This window comes from Xenopus tropicalis, chromosome 4 (genome assembly GCF_000004195.4).
Source record: "Xenopus tropicalis strain Nigerian chromosome 4, UCB_Xtro_10.0, whole genome shotgun sequence".
NCBI lineage: Eukaryota > Metazoa > Chordata > Amphibia > Anura > Pipidae > Xenopus > Xenopus tropicalis.
In genome coordinates, this window is record NC_030680.2 from 73,199,210 (window position 1) to 73,219,157 (window position 19,948).

General features: G+C 38.6%; 1 protein-coding gene across 1 annotated transcript; it reads right to left on the minus strand.

The window, feature by feature from the left end:
* Positions 1–4,023: 4,023 nt before the first annotated feature.
* On the minus strand, positions 4,024–18,629 carry dnaja2 (DnaJ heat shock protein family (Hsp40) member A2). The gene is made up of 9 exons (NM_001004807.1): positions 18,486–18,629; positions 11,250–11,309; positions 10,868–11,088; positions 10,536–10,616; positions 8,996–9,129; positions 7,821–8,017; positions 7,584–7,728; positions 6,980–7,107; positions 4,024–4,787 (listed from the first exon to the last, which is right to left on the minus strand). Exons 1-9 carry the CDS (start codon positions 18,561–18,563, stop codon positions 4,599–4,601), a joined length of 1,233 nt encoding a protein of 410 aa, NP_001004807.1. The 5' UTR covers positions 18,564–18,629; the 3' UTR covers positions 4,024–4,598.
* Between the last annotated feature and the right edge of the window lie 1,319 nt (positions 18,630–19,948).

The window sequence follows — 19,948 nt, forward strand, 5'->3', positions numbered from 1 at the left end:
TATTCTTCCCCTTTACAGAGCGCTGGTAAGGCCCCATCTAGAATATGCTGTTCAGTTTTGGTCTCCAGTGCTCAAACGGGACATTATTGAGTTAGAGAGGGTCCAGAGAAGGGCAACTAAGCTGGTAAAGGGTATGGGAAGTCTCAGTTATGAAGAAAGACTGGCCAAGTTGGGTCTGTTTACACTGGAGAAGAGGCGCTTAAGAGGTGACATGATAACTATGTATAAATATATAAAGGGATCATATAATAACCTTTCTAATGTTTTATTTACCAGTAGGTCCTTCCAACGGACACGAGGGCACCCACTCCGTTTAGAAGAAGGGAGGTTCCATTTAAATATTCGGAAAGGATTTTTTACAGTGAGAGCTGTGAGGTTCTGGAATTCCCTCCCCGAATCAGTCGTACTGGCTGATACATTATATAACTTTAAGAAGGGGCTGGATGGATTCTTAGCAAGTGAGGGAATACAGGGTTATGGGAGATAGCTCTTAGTACTAGTTGATCCAGGGACTGGTCCGATTGCCATCTTGGAGTCAGGAAGGAATTTTTTCCCCTCTGCAAATTAGAGAGGCTTCAGATGGGTTTTTTTTGCCTTCCTCTGGATCAACTAGTAGTTAGACAGGTTATATATAGGCATTATGGTTGAACTTGATGGACATATGTCTTTTTTCAACCCAACTTACTATGTAAAGATTTGATCCTTGTGCATTGAATATTGTTATAATTGAATAACAGTAGGAATGGGCTCCTATGATATTCTGAAGAACCCCTGCTAACTGCCAATGAGCGCCAATCAAGACTGCTAATAAAACCATCTAGATGTGCACTCATTCATAGGTTGGTCTTACTGATATCTGTGTAACCTGGGTGGCTTTTTGGTAATGAGATACTATTAGGCAGGCTTCACGCGCCAACATTTTTTAGAGCTGGTACATTATCTGTTTAGGGCTAAGTGTAGAGCTGGGCGGTATGACCAAAAATTTATATCACAGTATTTTTCAAAATTATATCGGTATCACGGTATTTGACAGTATTTTTTTTTCCAATTAACATTGGTGGCCAGGGCCCCTAAATATTGCTATTGAGACAATTAGTATTTAATCCACAGGGAACAAAGTTGAAAATATATGGAAAGGCTCGTGTTGGTACAATTCCTCAGAGGTTCTAAATCGGTATATGAAGCACTGCTTCATGCAGTTCTGTACTTGGAATGTGCAATTTTGGGAGGTTTGTACCAGTGAGGTGCCAGTAGAGGGAGCATGTGACCAGCTAAGCAGGAAGCTTTCCCCCCACTTTCCCCTTATAATTACGATTATTATTTATAAGCAAAAATGAATATCTGTTTTTAAAAAAAAAAAAACGGTATTCGGTATTTTACGGTATACCGCCCAGCACTCCTAAGTGGTTATTTTTCTATTAATAAAATCTATGTTTAAAATGGTTTATTGTATGTGGGTCTCTGAAATAGTTTAGAATGAGGGCAAGAGTGGTTGTTAGGGCAAAAACACCCTAAGGGGCACATTCATCAAAGTACGACCGGTCCGAATACAAAAAATTCGTATTTTTTTACAACTTTTGTGTATTTTTTTTGTGACACTTTTGTACTTTGCGTCAAAAAGCGCAACAAAATCATTGTCACGCTGAGTACAAAAGTTTGATTCATTAAAGCTTTGGTATTGTCACTTTCCTTGGGCCAGGTTGGAGCCATTGAGTCCTATGGGAGGCTTCCAAAATCATGCACAGAAGGTTCAAAGTCAAAGGTTTTCCTACAGTTTACAATTGGTCAGATATGAAAAAAATCTTACTTTTTCGGATATTATAAGATACAAATTTTTCATACTTTAAAAAGCACAATACAAATAAAATGTATTTAAAGGATATGTAAAGCCTACATTTGCCTACAATGTATGTAAGTTGGGCACATCTTCCCCAGCCAAATGGCTTCATTTGTACTGCATATATCCCCTCCCTTTGCCAGCACCATCACATTTTCCTAAAGCAAATAGCAGCTTTCATCCGGTGGCCATTTTTCCTCTGATACATAATCAGATACATTTAAATCTGCAAACAGCCTACACACACAGACCCTTATTCAGCATACGTTTCATTAATAATACAGGCTCACACAGGCACAACTGTCTCTGATAAAAGTTCTGCTTTGTTTGAGCTGAGCTCAAGACAAAGTAGAAAAAAACTGAAGCAGACAGCTGGAGCTGAGTTTCTATGGGAACCAGCAATGCCATCTCTTTACTGGCTGCTAGACTGGAGGGTGTGTTTAGTAATCTGAGCTTAGAACAACTGAGCATGCCCACAAGCCAACAGCCAAAGCAAATTCCTGAGGGAGGGGTTGAGTGGGTTACAGGAGGAGAAGGAAATCTAAGTGATTAAGGAGATGCTGCAGCCTTACTATTAACCTCTGGACAACCAGTGTGGCAGGTATTGAAAGATTTCAAAGAGGCTGTTCACTGATTACATTTTTGCGTGTGGGGTTTACATGTCCTTTAATACAATTTTTTGTATTGTGCTTTTTAAAGGTACGAAAATTGTACTTTGATAAATCTGCCCCTAAGTGTAGGGTCCACTTCTCTCCTTCTGCATTTTGTAGACGGGCATAGAGAAGCAGATCTGCTCCTATACACTCCAGTGTGTAGCTTTGCTGACACTGTCTGCCTGAATGCAGTAGCTACATTGAGTGGAGAGCGACTTAAAAAAAAACCAAAACCCTATTTTCCGGCCCTTGTCCTAAGTCATAGGTCTGGTAATCCTGGTGATTTATAGAACACAAGGTAAATAGAATGGAGGTTATGTAAGTGGAATTGCAGCTACTTACATAAGTCATTATATTGTATAAAGACAGGAGTCCTTTTTGGATATATAGTACAATTTAGAGCACAACTGCGGTATGTTTCTCCCATACTGCAGCATTGTTGCAAGGGGTTATTGGGCCTGACACAATTGAGGTCATAGCATCAGAATGGATGCAATGGCAATTCTCTGTAAATCAGACGCAACTGCTCTAAAAGTTTTCCAAGTCTGGTTCACATCATTTCTCGCTTTTGGTGGATCACATGCGAGGGGGTGGGCGTGTCCTTTCTTTTACAGGAGGTGAAAAGTGTGACAACTAGAACTTTACAATAGCAGCCCAAGTCCCACCGCCTGTCTCCCTGCTTCTAGCCTGATCAAATGTGTTTCTGCATGGTGAAACTGCAACTCTCCTCTAAACTTTAAATTGGGCACAACAGCACTCCAGAAAAAAGCTACAGCTTCTCTGACATGAGCAGAGAGACTGTAACAGACAGGGTTGCCACCTTTTCTGGAGAAAATAAATACTAGCCTTCCTTTATTTTTATCATGGCTCCTATTAACATTATTTAGGGCTGCCACCTGGCCAGTAGAAATGCTTTATGGCACAGATGAATCAAGGACAGCAGAGGAAACATCATGGTTAGGTGGAGAAGGGCTAAAAGGAAGGCATGTGGATACCTACAGTGTAACCAGCCAAGAGAAGAGACACACAGGGTGGGACTAAAGCTGGGCCATACACGCTGATATAAATGTACAAATGTGTGTGGGCTCTGAATTATCATACCTCTGTTCAACCAACTGGCAAGGTTAGAAAATTACGGTCGGATAATGGTAATATCTGTGCATCTGACTATATCCTTGGGGGACCTACAATGCATTTCCAGGAAGACACTTTCGTATGATTGTTGTCTGGCAATTTATTATTTATTATTATTTAAGTACTTTAACCCTACAATTTCAATCGGAGGAAGACTAAAATCTTGACATGTATGTCAGTTTACAGTATTTTTCAAGTATTTCAGTGCGGTCATCTGCACAGGAGGCAATTTCATATAGGCAGCAAAAAAATATCAAGCAATGCTTTATCAATCCAAAATGATGATCCTGTTCTAGCACTTCCCTTCTGAACCAATTGATTTATTTTATAAAATATATATTATATCATCTTTTTATTTCTTTGAGAAATTAAGAAATATTTGGAAAATTACACACCAAGTTTTTTTTTTTTATTTAATTTGAGAAACTGTTGACAAGGATAAAAGAAACTGACCATATTTTTCTCTTCTCCCAGCATACACCCATTTCTACCCCAAACTCACTGTGCAAGACCAACATAATTACCGTGCATCTCAGATAGATACAGGTTATGAAATTATTTATTCTATTTGTAGCAGCTTATGCAAGTGCAGCCAAATACAAACGCGCCAGGACAAAATTGTACATGTTTTTTCTTTTTACAATGTATGAATTTAAAATATGAAACGTAAAATCTACATAAACAGGTAAAAATCAAGCATGGGATACCAAGACCAAAAATTAAAGTCTTGTGCCTTTCTTTCTTTTGAGTGTTTTATTTTGCTATGGAACAGTCAAAACTGCATGTAAGCTTTATGGTTAGTTTAAATTATACACTCTGTAAATACTATAGAACCAATTAAAAAGGTACACATACAGCAACAAAAATGTCCATCAGATATTGATTGTTTGGGCAATTCAGCCAGATTGCAGAAACAAAAACCAGGCAAAATTTGAAAGAAAATCCATCTGTGTAACTTTTTTCACCCCAAATATTTACTGGTGTGCACACTGTACTCCCGGGCCATGGTGGCTGCTCTCATCATCAGAACTATCATTATAAGCTTCACGTCTCTGGCCACCTGAAGATCCTCGAGTATTATCAAATTCTTGCAGGTCTACTTCCTCTGTTTCACCAGATACTGCGGGGGCTTCTGGTCTAGATGGAAGAAGATCCTCAAGTTCCTATAGAGAAACAAAAAAATAAATAAAAATTAATACATACATACATAAATACACCAGAATTCATAGAAAATATCACATCAGCTATAACTTGTATGTTTGCATGTTCCGACTGCAATTTATACACACCCTGCTGAAGCTGGAAAGCTGAAAAGATTGTTTTCATTAACACATTACAAAAAAATATATATGTATTTATTACATTTGATATTGGTAAAAAAAAAAACAAAAAAAAGTTCTTTCTTCTATTTTAATAAGATGGCTAGTCACTTTGTGGTAGCACCATGCTGCTTTCATCAAACCATGTTAACATTTTTAGTGAGAAGTTAGCATTCTGCAGAGAACAAGCAAAGACTATACCGATTTCTATTTGCGGAAGTGAACAACTGGAAAATACTTACACAAAATGCAGCATATGCAAAAATAGTAGCTAGCATTATTTTCTTTTCTTTCTCGAAGGTCTCAGTACTTGAGTTCACGTGACTGGGATTAAGCCTTATAAATCAATTAATCTTATCTTGAGTTATAAAATTCTCTGATGCTCTCAGGGTGTTGAGCTTACAGTCAACAACCATAGGCTTCTTAGGCAGTAAGCTTCTACAGGCAGATTACAGAGGATTTGAAAAAATGCATAGGAAAAGGGCAATGACACATGGTGCCATTTGTCCCCGCATTTTGTTGTGGCCACAAAACACTGGAAAATACCCTGCCATAGGCAAAACTGAGAATTGTATCAACATCAAACACTTAAATTGCATAATCGCTCTAAAATATACAGAGGCATTTTTGAGAAATCAGTGATTTGAGTGTTTTAGCAGAGAAAATTCTCAAGATATTTTCTAGTATTTTGTAGCTGCAAGAAAACAAGAGTGACAAATCATACCATGTATCGCTGCCCTAAGAACTTGCAGGCAGAAAGTTTGCACCTATTAAAAATGTCATTCAAAAATGGAAGTTGGAAGTCAAGATAAGATTGAGAAGCCCAAAATAATCTCCAAAAGAGCTATTTACAGACTACATAGTTATGTATGGAGCCCCCATACCACAGCAAGATTTAGCCAAAATCGAACTGGTGGGGTGCCGTGCATGACACTTTTTCTCAAGGGAAAACTTATTAGAAGGAAGCTTTATATGCAAACCTATTATAGAATTCGACATATGAAAGATGTTATGCAACATATAAATGAGCCAGAGCTATTTTTAAATCAAGTGGTCCAATGAAATTAAGGGGAAAAAAAGCAACCACCTTGTGCCTACAATCACCAAATGATGCTCTTGAAGGGAGAAACCTTCTAAATTGGGGTAGAGTTATTATGCTTATGGGTTTCTAAAATAGAATTTTTCTGCAAGGAGGAAGAGAAAAAAAAAAACTGCTAACACACTAATTTGAAGCCTATAATTTCTGTCAAAAGGGATGTCACTAAGGACAAACTAACAAGAGTGCTCAATATTTTTTACATACCACTTTGTTTTATCTTGTATTTAAACTGTTAAAACCAAGCAAGCAAAATGAGCATATACATTTAGAGAAACAGTTCATGGTAAAGTTTGTTTCCTGTAGAGTTTATGTTAACTTCTGTTTCAATTAAGACATTAAACATATACCTGAACCAGGGTGACCAAAAATTTACAAGTGACCAGCTACAGCACTGTATTTATACACAGTGCAGCATACCTACTCCACCTTTCCTTTCTGAATGTGCATATGGGCATGTACCAAACAGATTGAAGAGGGGTAGCTCTGCTGGATTTTACAGTAAGTATCCAGCATATTTTATGGTATATATACACATATGTAGGCCACCTCTTCAAAACTGCAGCCCTAGGCAAGGTCCCCAGGGTGTCTATATAGAAAATACTGATCTGTCCAATAATACAGTTTTACTTCACATCACTGTATATCCAGTGTTTTGGTCCACATAAGTATTTTTTATCGGGAATCATTAAATAAAAGGTTCCTATGGATGTTTATTAAAAACCATGATCTTTTCAAATAGCTCACAAAACAGAATAATTGAACTGCACTAGTCTGTGGCCATCCACATGCCTGATTAAACATCAGTCCAAATGACATACAAACACTTGGGCAATCAAACAGAAAGCCCGAGGATCAGCATACAACAGTCAAGCATTGAAAAAAGTTAACTTTCCAAGAGCATCAAACTACTAATTAAAATAATGACACAAATACTCACTGTAAGCTTGTCTGGGTTAATCCAGTTGTTTTCTGGAAAAATAACATCAAATTTGATGAAGAGATCACCTTTTTCAAAAGGGTTGCGATACTGTGGCATCCCTTCACCTCGAACGACACGAACAGAGCCTGTGTATAAAAGGTAAGAGGTCAGTTTAACAATCAGGGTTTAAAAGTAGACTAAATCCATGTTTTTTAAATCAATAAAATACAACACAAATGCAAAATTCTCATCAACTATGCATAAGATATTTAAGGTTTGAAGTAACAATTCTAATGCTAAACCCATCTTTTTGATATTCTGGCAAAGAGGAAAAATGCTGCTCATATTAGAACAGCGATACCCTACTGATGATTCGTAAACTGTGCATCTGGCTAAATGCAGTAGCCTTTTACAAAATATTTGGCTGAATAGCAACCTAAATCTAACTGCCTAATTTGCATAGTGAAATCTGAGATAAATACAAAAATCTCATCACCTCTAAATATTACATAGGTTCTCCAGAGTGTAAAAGTCATGACCAAACAAAAGGATTAGTAACCCTAAAGTATACAGATTTAAAATAACTGCTGCTCACCAGAGACAAAAAAAAAAAAAGATTTACCTGGCTCAATAACTTTGCCTGGAGGATATTTGACAACAATCTGACGAGCATCAAGATGCTTAAATGTGAACTGAAAGCCACACAGGGCTTCAACAAGTCCAATCCTGTGTGTCATGTGCAAATCATTTCCATCCCTTTGGAAAACCTAAAAAAAAAAAAAAAAAAAAAAAAAAGGAAGGTAATTAGGAAGGTTTTTGAAGAGTAACTAGTCATGATTTAAAACTGCTTGCACTTTACCTCATGCTCCTTTTCCTGTAGAACTAGAACAATATCTCCAGGCTCTACTCCAGGAGCTTGGTCTGCTTCCCCACTGAATGTGATTCTTTGACCATGTTTCATGCCTTTGTCAACATGAACTTCTATAATCTTAACTTCTTTAACCACTTTCTTGCCTTCACATTTTTTACAACGGTCTTTTTCATTAATTACTTCTCCTAAAAAACAAATACATACAATAGTTTGACATGGTAGATAATGTAGAAAATCTACAAGGCAGAAAGAGACTTAAAGGGAAACGAAAGTCAAAGTCACTTGGGGGTGCCAAAATGTTAGGCACCCCCAAGTGACTTTGACCGCCTACCTTTTACCCCGGGCTGGTGCCCCTGTGAGGAAGGAACAGCACCAGCCCGGGGTAGCTGCCGGCGCTTCCTTTTCCTGATTCGCTGCGCGCGCATGCGCAGTAGAGTGAAAAGCCGAACTTAAATGTTAAAGTCGGCTTTTCACTCTACTGCGCATGCGCCCACCGCTGGCACTCAGGAAAAGGAAGCCAGGAAGACGGAAGCGCTGCGCTCCAGGTGCCCCGGGCTGGTGCTGTTCCTTCCTCACAGGGGCACCAGCCCGGGGTAAAAGGTAGGCGGTCAAAGTCACTTGGGGGTGCCTAACATTTTGGCACCCCCAAGTGACTTTGACTTTATTTTTCCTTTAACCTTATAATAGATTTAATTTGTTTGTGAACAGTACAAAAATTAAATCCAAGTACAAAATTTTCTGGCCAGACATCACTTGGGGGGTGCATACAAAAGCAGTTAAACCTGGCGAATCAGCCTAAAGCCCCAGTGTTTCCTAGATCTTAAGCTGGAGCATACACACGAAGCGCTTGTAGTGGCCTGAGCCCGCAATACGATTGACGTAATCAGCACTAAAGAATAGGGGGGAGGACTGAGGAGCAGTGTTGCTGATCCCTTTTGAAAATAACTCCACCCCTTAATAGCTACAAGCATGTCTATGCTAGCAATCTAAACCAGCTGCCACAGACCTGCAACAATATTTGGGCCTGTGGCGGTTGTTTGGTTATCAGAGTACTTGAAATGCCAAACCTGATAATCTATCATCCAAAAACAACAAGAACCATACATGAGATGGAACAGTATTTCATACTCTACAAAGGACACTTCAAGATGGAGATATTTTACCTTCACCATTGCAGTCTGAGCACACAGACTGCATCTGTTGTACCATGCCAGGAGCCAGCTGTCTTATCATGACACGGACACCCCGGCCTCTGCAAGCTGAGCACTTCTGAACTGCACCAGTTTTACCACCTTGCCTAAAAGAAAACACAATACTCCATAAAAGATTCAGTGAAATACAGAGTCCCAACCGTAATTTTAATGTCTGTATTTGAGCACTTTTAAAGGTTATAAAAGAAATTTGCATTCCCCACAACCAAAACAGACAGATTCAGTTAGCCATAGCTTCAAAGTAACATGCCATCAATGGATGAGATTAAATTTAGCCAATTAGGACTCTGAAATCTGAATCCTGAACAAGTGCTAAACAAGGTTAAATAACATGCTCAACAAAAACCTTTTTTTTTTTTGCTTATTACGATAGAAACCGATCAGCAGCTAGGCTGACCTAAGAGGGAACTGAAGCTTATCATTGCTTGTGGGACTGCAAGGCCAAAACATAGTTGCTGATGTAGATTTAAAGGAAAACTATACCCCCAGGATGAATATTTAACAAACAAATAGGTCACTTAACATAATATTAAATATTTAAAAAAATCTCAAACTGGAATATATCAGTAAATACTGCCCTTTGACATCCTTTCCCTTGATCCAACATTTAGGGGCAGATTTACTAATGCACGAAGGCTCCAAGCGTATTTTCGACGACTTTTTCGACGCTTGCACGACTTTTTCGTATGCTTGCATGAAAAAAATCAGAAAGGTTTTCCCACTGTTTACAATCGTTCGGTATGAAAATTGTGACAGTTGGATCGCCAATACGATATTATCGTGACATACGATCTTTTCGTAAGCATTTTCGTGATGTTTGCGATCTTCAGAAATTTTCGTATCCAATCTGAATTTTTCCATTCGGGATTCAAACTCGTGATTTCATAAATCTGCCCCTCAGTGATGGGCTGTGTGATCCCTCAAAGATCACATGACAGGAAATAATGCAGCTAACTGTAGCAAGAAGTGCGAAAGAAAAAGACAAAACTGTGTTCATTAATTGGCTGATGTGGCCTAGCATGTATGTGTGCCTTGACTTGTTTGTGTGCACTGTGAATCCTATGATCCCAGGAGGCGGCCCTTAACTCTTAAAATGGTAATTTTCTAATTAGGATTAGCCAATAGCACATACTACTAAAGTATTTTTAGAGATCTACATTGTTTTCCTTTAAGTGCTGCTGTATTTTACCATCCAGTAAATATTTTTTGGAAAAGTTTTAGATTTTGTTGGATATGACAGAGAAAAAACAGGCCTAAATGCTAGTGAAAACACTCAGCTCAGCGTTAACTAACATTTCCATTTACCAGATTTTATCCAGTTAAATGCCATTCTATAATACTGTACCCTATAAAATTACCTGATATTGAAATAAACCTGACAATGAGAAAGAAAAACAACTGAGTAAAGACTAAATGCATGAGCACTTCTTAGTGACGGTACTTGCAAAGCATACATATAAATAGGTAAACATATCAGTAAAGCACAACATACCCATTACAGGAGCTACACAGAACATTCTTGCTAAGCTGAAGTTTGGTCGTCTTGCCATTGTATAAATCTTCTAAAGACACCCTGTCATAATAAAAAAAAAAATATATATATACATAAATAAGCATGTAAAACAACTACTTGCACAAATACAATCTGGCTATTGCAATGTATAGCCAAACAGCTTGTTATTCAGTCACTAGGTCCAAGACCACAAGTAATTAGTCTGTCAGATCATCTTAAGCCTATTATATGAAAATGAAAAAAATGGCAAACATTGACTGCATAGATGAACTGTATTATATATAAAATAAATTCCAGCTACAGATACTCACTTAAGTGGATGCATCATGTCTTCTCCTCTCCTTCTTCCATTGCGACTACGACTTTGACCACCCATGAACCCAAAGAGACCACCGCCGAATATGTGTGAAAATATATCGTCCATTCCGCTCCCCCCGCTGCCTTCACGTAGACCCTGTTCTCCATATCGATCGTATAGTTCACGTTTTTCTGGATTGGACAGTACTTCATAAGCAAAACTTATTTCTTTGAACTGTAAGGAAGGAAAAAAGAAGCATTTAAGAAAAGAAAAAAAAACAAAAAAAACCCGGATATTGACACATAGCATTAAATGAATTTTATGTGAAAACCCAGTGACGTTTTTAGTGGCAATATAACATCAAACAGATATTAGTGTCTTAAGTAAATGGTTACCTTATCTCCTGCATTTGGGTTCTTGTCAGGGTGATATTCCTTAGCCAATTTGCGGTATGCCTAGCATGGAGAAAGAAAAAAAAAAAACAATTAATAATTTATAAATATATAAAAAGTAAAAATATATAGATTTAAAGAGATTTATTTATCTAATCCAGCACTTTATTGCATAACAGAAAAAGACTACATTATAGTTTGATAAAAATCCTATTAACTGAGACAGAAAGAAAAGCATTCTTCAGAACATTAATGGTTAATGAACTAAATGTTGCTTTTGGTACTAACACTTTTCAGGTCTAGGAAATATCAACAAATAAGCAGTTAGCTAGCCACCTGTGTGAAAGAAACAGGACTCTTTCCTACTAGACCAAATACTAACTCAGATAATTGTATTACCCCCGAAAACATAATATGCAATAAAAGTTGTGTTATATTCCTTATACAAAGCAAAATTCAGTAGGAAAATTGAAGCATATAAAAGCCCTTTAGGCTTCCCACCCGCAATAAAGTGAATTGCCAATGGGAAGGCATACGCCTCACTTTGTTTTTCCAATGTCACACAAAGCTTCCTCCATGTGCAAATGGTGGTGGGAGGATTTACTACCAATGGTGCCTACAACAACCTGTATGGGCCAGGCAGAAACATTTGCATGCACTTCTAAGCCTAGCCTCACTTATTGTGCACTTCATTTTCTATATTTTCAATAGTCTCTGCTATGTGGTGTAATATTTCATGTGCTTTACAGTAAAGTCACTTCTGGGTTTTTTTTTTGCCAATATGTTTTTTTTTCCAACTACAACCAAGCCAAAACGAATGACAATGAATGGCATCAAGTGCATTTCACACTGCAGGAAAAAATCCTAGTAAAGGTGGCTGTACACAGGCAGACTTCAGACAGATTCAGCAGCTTATCTGCCAGTGTATGGGCACCATCAACAGGCATTCCCGACAGATATCTGGCCTAAAATTGGGCAGGTTTGAATTTTCTGTCAGATCAGAGGCCACATCGGCTCATCGATGTGGCCCTCTGTCCAACGGCCCAAATACCCGCCATTTTAATTTGACTGTTGGGCCCTAGGGCCGAATGACTGAATTAACACGATATTGCCCACCATAGATGGGCATATCTGCTCATTTGGCGACCTCACAAAATGAGCGGATTGCACTGTGTAGCAGGGAGAAAGGTATGCTATTCTGGGGGCTGTGAGGAGTCATTTCAAAGATTAATAAAATTAATAAAGAATAAACCTTTATTATTTAACATTAAACTCTACTAAAACAGTGACCGGTGTTAAAGGAAAGGTAAAAACTAAGTAAGCTTTATCAGAAAGGTCTATGTAAATACAGCCATAAGCACTCACAAAAATGCTGCACTGACTTCTCTGTCAAAAGCTTAGTTGTGTCTGTTTTCCTCTGCCAGAGACACAGAGCTCTTTGCTTCCTCTCTTTCCTGCTGCCCCCTCCCTCAAGAATGCTAAAGGTGGCCATACACGTGGCGATCCGACGATGTTTCGTGCGACCATCGGTCGCACGAAACATCGTAAGATCCGCCACACACCATTCAGGACTGAATCGGCAGGTAAGGAGGTAGAAACAATAGGATTTCTACCTCCTTCTGCCGATTCAGCTCTGAAGTGAGAATTTTGGTCAGGCGCCTTCTATGGCGCCCGATCAAAATTTTCAAACTTGTCCGATCGGCGAGTCGTCCGATATCGGCAGCTTCCTGCGATATCGGTCGACTCGCCGACATGCCATACACGCACCGATTATCGTACGAAACGAGGTTTCGTACGATAATATCGGTGCGTGTATGGCCACCTTAAGAACTCACCCCCCCCCTTAGGAATGTGGATCTGAGCCAATCAGCAGGAAGCTGACTCAGTCTTACTAACTGAGCATGTTCACTTGGTCTGGGTGTCTGTGCAGGAGCGAGGCATTATGGGAACTTTCTTTACACAGCTAAGCGTTTTTTCTTCCTGATCATCTGAAGGGGATAAATATGGGGAGACTTAAGGGCACTATTGAGACAACTGAAGGTATGCCTGCAGCTTGAGATTAACTCTTTATTAGCCTTTCCTTCTCCTTTAAGACAAAGACACATGGGGTGATAAGTCACGGTGACTTTTAAGGAAGTCCAACGCGGCGACTAATCACAGAGACCTTTCTGCCATAGGGTAGAATAGAAGTCGCTGGGAATAATCACTCGCGAGTTTTCGCTACGTAAATTAGTCGACGCTGAGGTGTGGTAGTACCATTGTCATAAACATCAATAACATTTAAATATTTGTACCAATAACATTCATTTTGAAAACAAATATTTCTTTATATTTTCCTATGTACAAATGCAATAGAAAACAATACCTTCAGGGCCATTTATCTTACTCAAACTGCTTATTGATATGGGAAAATGATTAATGGAATTCATCTTTTGTTTTTTTTTTACTAAAAGAAAATGTATCCCATAGTATATTGAGTCCTCTTTCCAACGCTCCTTCATATATATTTTTGGTTAAAAATAAAGATATATATAATTTTCAGAACATGATTATATGAAAACTGTTCAGCTAATAAGCAATTAAAGGGTTGGCAATGGGGAAAAAAATAGAGTTAATGAAATTAATTAGCTTCTGAATTGTGTTCCCTCATTGAGGTAAATTGGAGACTTTAGTTTTTTGCCTTTCTCTGGATCAGCTAGCAATTAGGCAGCTTTTATTCAGACAAAAATTTGAACCTGATGGTCTGGTCTGTCTTTTTTCAACCTTAATTAGTATGTTGCCCTTCTGGACCTCAAAACGTAAATATGAAACAGTAATCTGACTGGCCAGATATGAGCTGCTGAAAAAGGGCAAGTGTGAACTAAACTAAACCCATGTATGTATGTATCAATAACATTTATAAAGCACTACAAGAATAAGCAGCACTGTACAGTCTTACAATGTACAACAGTACACACAGGGAGGACACATTATAATAAATACACAGATTGTCATGTGGTATGAGAAACAGTGGGAAGGAGATCCCTGTCCCATAGAGCTTAAAATCTAAGTAACAAGTCCCTTCCAAATGTACCGCTGCTAAAACTAGAACAGAGAACAGTGACCCAACACCCTTTAGTCTCAGTAAAGAGAAAAGCACATGCAGAGACAAGGACTGTTTTGAGAAGCTTGTATCACAATTTCCCTCTTTTTTCAAAAAGTTTCAATTTGGGTCACTGCATCTATGATGTATTTTGCCAAATAAATAGCAATCGTCTCTACAACGTGAGGAACCCAAGGTTGAGCAAAGATCTGCTAATCTGATATTCTTGCCTATAACATATTACCAAATTGCATTTGAAAAAGCTAGTAACTATTTTCAATTATTTATATAGTGCCAACATATTTCTGCAGCGCTTTACAGAGATTATTCATCATTCACATCTGTCCCTGACCCCCAGAGAAGCTTACAATCTAAGGTCCAATTCACACACAGTATGGTCAATTTAGTCAAAAGGCAATTTATCTGCCTGTATGTTTCTGGTGTGGGAGGAAACTGACGCAGACACAGGGAGAACATACAAACAGACAGCGCCCTGGCTGGGATTGAATTCAGAACCCCATCACAGTAACCCAATAGAAATTATAGAGATTATGATGAAGTCATTGTAATATTTTAGCTATGATGAAACTATCACTGAAATATTTTTCATAATCAAGAGGATATTCAATGTTAATTATACATTGCTCTTATAATTATACTTCCTAAAAGATCATTATTAAAAATGACAGTTTATAAGCATTGAAATAGAATGCACAATGTAGGTTTGTTTTTTATTTTATAAATAGAGGCAGCTGTGTAGACAGTGGGGAATCCAATCCAGCTGTAAATTGCAAAAAGGCATATTTACATAACAAAATAGGAGAAGAATACAATAGGTTTGTTCTTACACAGGTAAATAAAGAAGTCAAATGTAATTCATGGCTCTACATGAATATAGAATGAAAGCTGCTCAAAAAATATTTTTTGTCAAGAAATAGCTATATTCTTGGCACTCAAATATTCAACTATTCAATTACCGTAAATATACAAACTTAAAACACCCACACATTTTTGACATTGATACTTGAAGTCTTGATAGCCCCATATGGGTAACACTATTTTGTAAAAGTCGTGGAGCTAAATCATCTAAGATATATTATCTGATGTTTGGTTCTTGTGAGGTAGATCATTTAATTACAAGAGCACAAACCCTATTTAGCCCTTTGGTGTAACAGTTATGGTTAACATATAAGCATGAGTTCATTATACAGGAGGGATTACCCATGCACAGCTAATGCAATTTTCTTTTACTTGTGAGCAGGGCCCTCCCCCTGTAGCCTCCAATCCTTATCCAAATGTAAACCAGTGGTTCGTGAGAAACATGTTGCCCCCCCAACCCCTTGGATGTTGCTCCCAGGGGCCACAAAACAGGTGCTTAATTTTGAATTCCTGGGTTGGAGGCATGTTTTGGTTGCATAAAAACCAAGTATAATGCCAAACAGAGCCTTCTATAGGCTGCCAGCCCACATAGGGGCTATTGAGTAGGCAATTATAGTTCTTATTGGCACACCTAGGAACATTTTCCATGCTTGTGTTGCTCTCCAACACTTATTCCATTTAAATGTGGTTCACGGGTATAAAAGATTGGGGACTACGGGTATAAAAGGTTGGGGATCTCTGCTGTAAACCATTTTTTGTGAATTTTCTATAAGTAAATGTTAACTGCTTTGTCTTATGTACCTCATTCTGTAAAGCGCTGCACGAATTGACGGTGCTATATAAATAATAATTTTTCATATGCCCAGCACAATCCTTATTCATTAAACTTGTTATCAACCCCTTTAAAGGGGTGGTTTAACTTTAAGTTAACTTTTCTTTTCAATAATTTTTATTTGAATTTTGATTTTTATACAGTGGATATCAGAATATATAACAGTCAAGTTTCAGGTAGCATTAATCTGAGAGTATTAGAAAAGGAGAAAGAAAAGAGCCACGGTTCCACGGGATCAAGTTTTTGGAGATGGGAGAAAAATGCAACAAATAACTAAAGGATGTAACCAGGTTAAATTTGACAGTTACCAGAATATTAACAACATTTGCTTATGATCAAATAATGCCTTTGAGGTCTTAGGTTCATAATTACTCATACATTAGTTGTCCCACAGTTGGGGGGGCAAAAAGCAAACTCTAAGTTAACTTTTATGGGGTTAAAAGGCACTAAGTTGGCCCAGGTGCAGTAACCCATTGCGACCAATTGGCAGGTAGCGTTAACTGGTCAACTGTTTAAAAACAAACATCCTATTGGTTGCTATGGGTTAGTGCACATATGCAAGCTTAGTGCCTTTAATTACATATGGGGGTTAGTATGTTATAGAATGGGCAGTTCTTAGTAACTTTTAAACTGGTTCTCATTTTTTATCTTTTTGTATTATTTGCTTTCCTTTTCTGACTCTTTAACAAAGGGGGTCACTGACCCTAAAAGCCAATAAACGATTGCGCTGTGAGGCTACAATTTACAATTATTTATTGCTTATCTTCATATTCAGACCCACTCCTATTCATATTCCAGTTTCTCATTCAAATCACTGCCTGGCTGCAAGGGTAATTTGGACCCTAGCAACCATATAGTTGCTAAAATTCCAAAATTGGGCACTGCTGAATATGAAACTACATAATTAAAAATACAAAAATAGTATAAAAAAAATGAAGACTAATTGCAAATTGTTTCAGAATTGCACTCTGTTCCACATACTAAAAAATGTAAAGGTGGACAACCCCTATATGCCTACCTAAAGCGGGGGATATTGAGTAATCTAAAGGCCATTGAATTACAACGAGGGGAAGTGAACCTGTTGGATCGAGGATTGCATCAATGAGCCAATGTGGTCCCTGATCCGATGGGAAAATCATGTCTGCCCTTTCAATACCTGACCAATTTTAGGCCAGATATTGGGTTGGGTAGGCCTGTCGGGGGTGGGCACAAAGGCAGAACTGCTGAATTGGTCTGAACGACCCAAATTTGCATCTTAAATCTGCCAGTGTATGGCCAACTTTACTGCTGTAAAAACAGTGCTATGGCAATTAAATTAACACATTATTTACCACAAAGAATGTAATATAATATAACCATGATCTAACAGATCTGTAACTTGTTTATGACATCTCTCAGTGGGCAAACACTGATTTCCAAACTACAGGTATGGGACCCATTATCCAGAATGCTCGGGACCAAGGGTATTCCGGATAAGGGGTCTTTACGTAATTTGGATCTCCATACCTTAAGTCTACTAAGAAATCAATAAAACATTAATTAAACCCAATATGATTATTTTACATACAGTAAGGAGTAATTATATCTTAGTTGAGATCAAATACAAAGCACCGTTTTATTTTTACAGAGAAAAAGGAAATCAATTTTAAAAATCAGAATTATTTGATTAAAATGGAGTCTATGGGAGACAGGCTTTCCCTAATTCGGAGCTTTCTGGATATCGGGTTTCCGGATAAGGGATCCCATACCTGTACTACCCAAAACCAATGTGGTTTTTTTGAAACTATGAGGAACCCAGGTATATCTGCCCCAAGAAGGCTGTTATGAATATCTAGCAAAGTTCATTTTTTTTTATCATATAATAACTTCAGTCCAATGCCTTGAGTAGAATTCTTAAGAAAGTGAGAGGGATATTCATTGCTAAAGATAAAAAGAGCCTACATCTTTGCACTGAAATCTGGACATCCAAGAAAGAAAACAAGAAAATCTGCAACTGTTTTCAAGATGGAACCTGCTTGATGATGATGATGATGGATACTATTATGGTTAAACAGTTAAGGGTGGCGGCAAGTCTAGGCACCCAGTTGTCCTTGAACTGCAATTCCCAAATCCCTAGATAAATTTCATCTTAGAGGTGCGTTTTTGACACTGCTGCCCTACTGATTATGGGGGATGTTATCTTCCTGCCAGATAATGCGTCCGGGTTACAATTTACAACAGGCTAATCACATACAGCCTTGGCCCTGCATGTAACAAGACTCCGCTAAGAAATAACAATATGGGGGAGGGGCCGAGTACGGGGTCTCCTTTTCAACACTGCGTTGACCCCCATCTCTTCAATCCCAATTCCCCCTGCCTCCCACCCCTCACCTCTGTGGGTTTATTCCACAAAAGCGCTAGGGCCTCAAAATGCCGGTGTGCTCTTCAAGCAGCCACACGCACATACCTTCTTTAAGTCGTTCTCGCTGGCACCGGGGGCCACCCCAAGGATGTCGTACAGCTTTGTGTCCGCGACGTTGGACATGGCGGGGTGCTGGAAGAAAACGGCGGCGGAGGGCCTACAGATAACGAGGTGACGGAAGAAGCTGAGAGCCCTCCGTGGGGGACAAGAACTGAAAAAGAGAGACCGGAAACGCTGTGCGGCAGCGTCACTCACACGTGACCCCGCCTCGTGTCGTCACTAACCCGCCCCTTTACCTATGGCGTATTAGAAACATACCTGAGAAGTGATAAAGCTTTCTTAGGAAGTAGGTCTTGCCACTTACATTAGGCTTCTTTGTAACGCCGCAGAATAGTATAAGGCAGCTACAGTATCAGTATAAAGCGTAATAAGCGCAACTGAAAGACTAAAGGCCTCGCAATAAATGTGTTGCTATGGTAACGTTAATTTTTACTAGTTGCAATTTTCTCTTATTTTTTGTACTTTAGCCCAGGCTGGTAGTGTGAAGGCTGTGAATGTTAGCAGGAGTTGGTTCCTTATAACTTTACGGTGGTGGTTCTAAAACCACTGCCAATATATAAATAAAAATATTCTCAATCTTTCCATTGCTACGTCACGTACAGGGGCGGTCCCTAATTGGACTTTTTATGTAAGATTTTTTTATAGACATGTCCAGAAATTATTTTTTAGTGTCTACACCCTTAAACCTAAATTAGCGGTTGGGCGTGAGTGTAAATTATATAGCATTGTGTTGTATTTAAATTGTTTTGCTATTACCATTTTACCAGTGTACCACATACCTGCTACAGCACCCAATCAGTAATTAGTCATTAACCTTTACTTGCACCAAATTGATATAAAGCTAATGATCAGTTGGTTGCTAGGGGGTCACATTAACACCAGTGGTGCAGTTTATTGCCTTTATTAGTAGCAGCAGCCTGTAATTGTAATGGAGCTGAAGGGTTGTTTTTGCCCCAGAGTTGCCTAACATCCAGGAAGATCTGTGAGCCACTCATGTTGCTAGGGGCATCACAGAAACAGCACAGTATGCCAACCTTAGAACTTACCCTTAGCTACGGTTGCTACCTTTTCTGAAATCAAGCATGATCTGTATGTTGTAACTCCTGTCCTGCCCGGGGCCATCTGATTGCGAACCACCCAAAGGTGTTGCTTAGTGGCATCTCGCTAGTAGTGCAGTATTGCACATAAAGTGCTCACCAGTTTGTAGCTTCTCACTTACTAACCACAAAGATAAATAAGACTATGAAGCCAGTTTCCCTCAGTACTTCCTGATTCCAAAAAACTTTAGGATGAAGACACACAGAGCTACTTGCCACTGCTACAAAAATAGACAATGCTAATAATTTACTGATAATTGTCTTTACGTAGGTTTTAGCAGGGGCAATTCTCAGTATTGTCTATGGCAGGTTATTTTCTGGCGTTTTGTAGCCATGACAAGTAGCTGCTAC

Bases quoted from the DNA above. Each gene is read 5' to 3' on its own strand.
- dnaja2 (NM_001004807.1), bottom strand. From the start codon at position 18,563: ATGTCCAACGTCGCGGACACAAAGCTGTACGACATCCTTGGGGTGGCC. The intron at 8,018-8,995 runs GTAAAATATCTC...TTTGTTTTTTAG, and splicing joins CTCAGACTGCAATGGTGAAG to GAGAAGTAATTAATGAAAAA. The intron at 7,729-7,820 runs GTAAAGTGCAAG...TTTTTTTTTTAG, and splicing joins TACAGGAAAAGGAGCATGAG to GTTTTCCAAAGGGATGGAAA.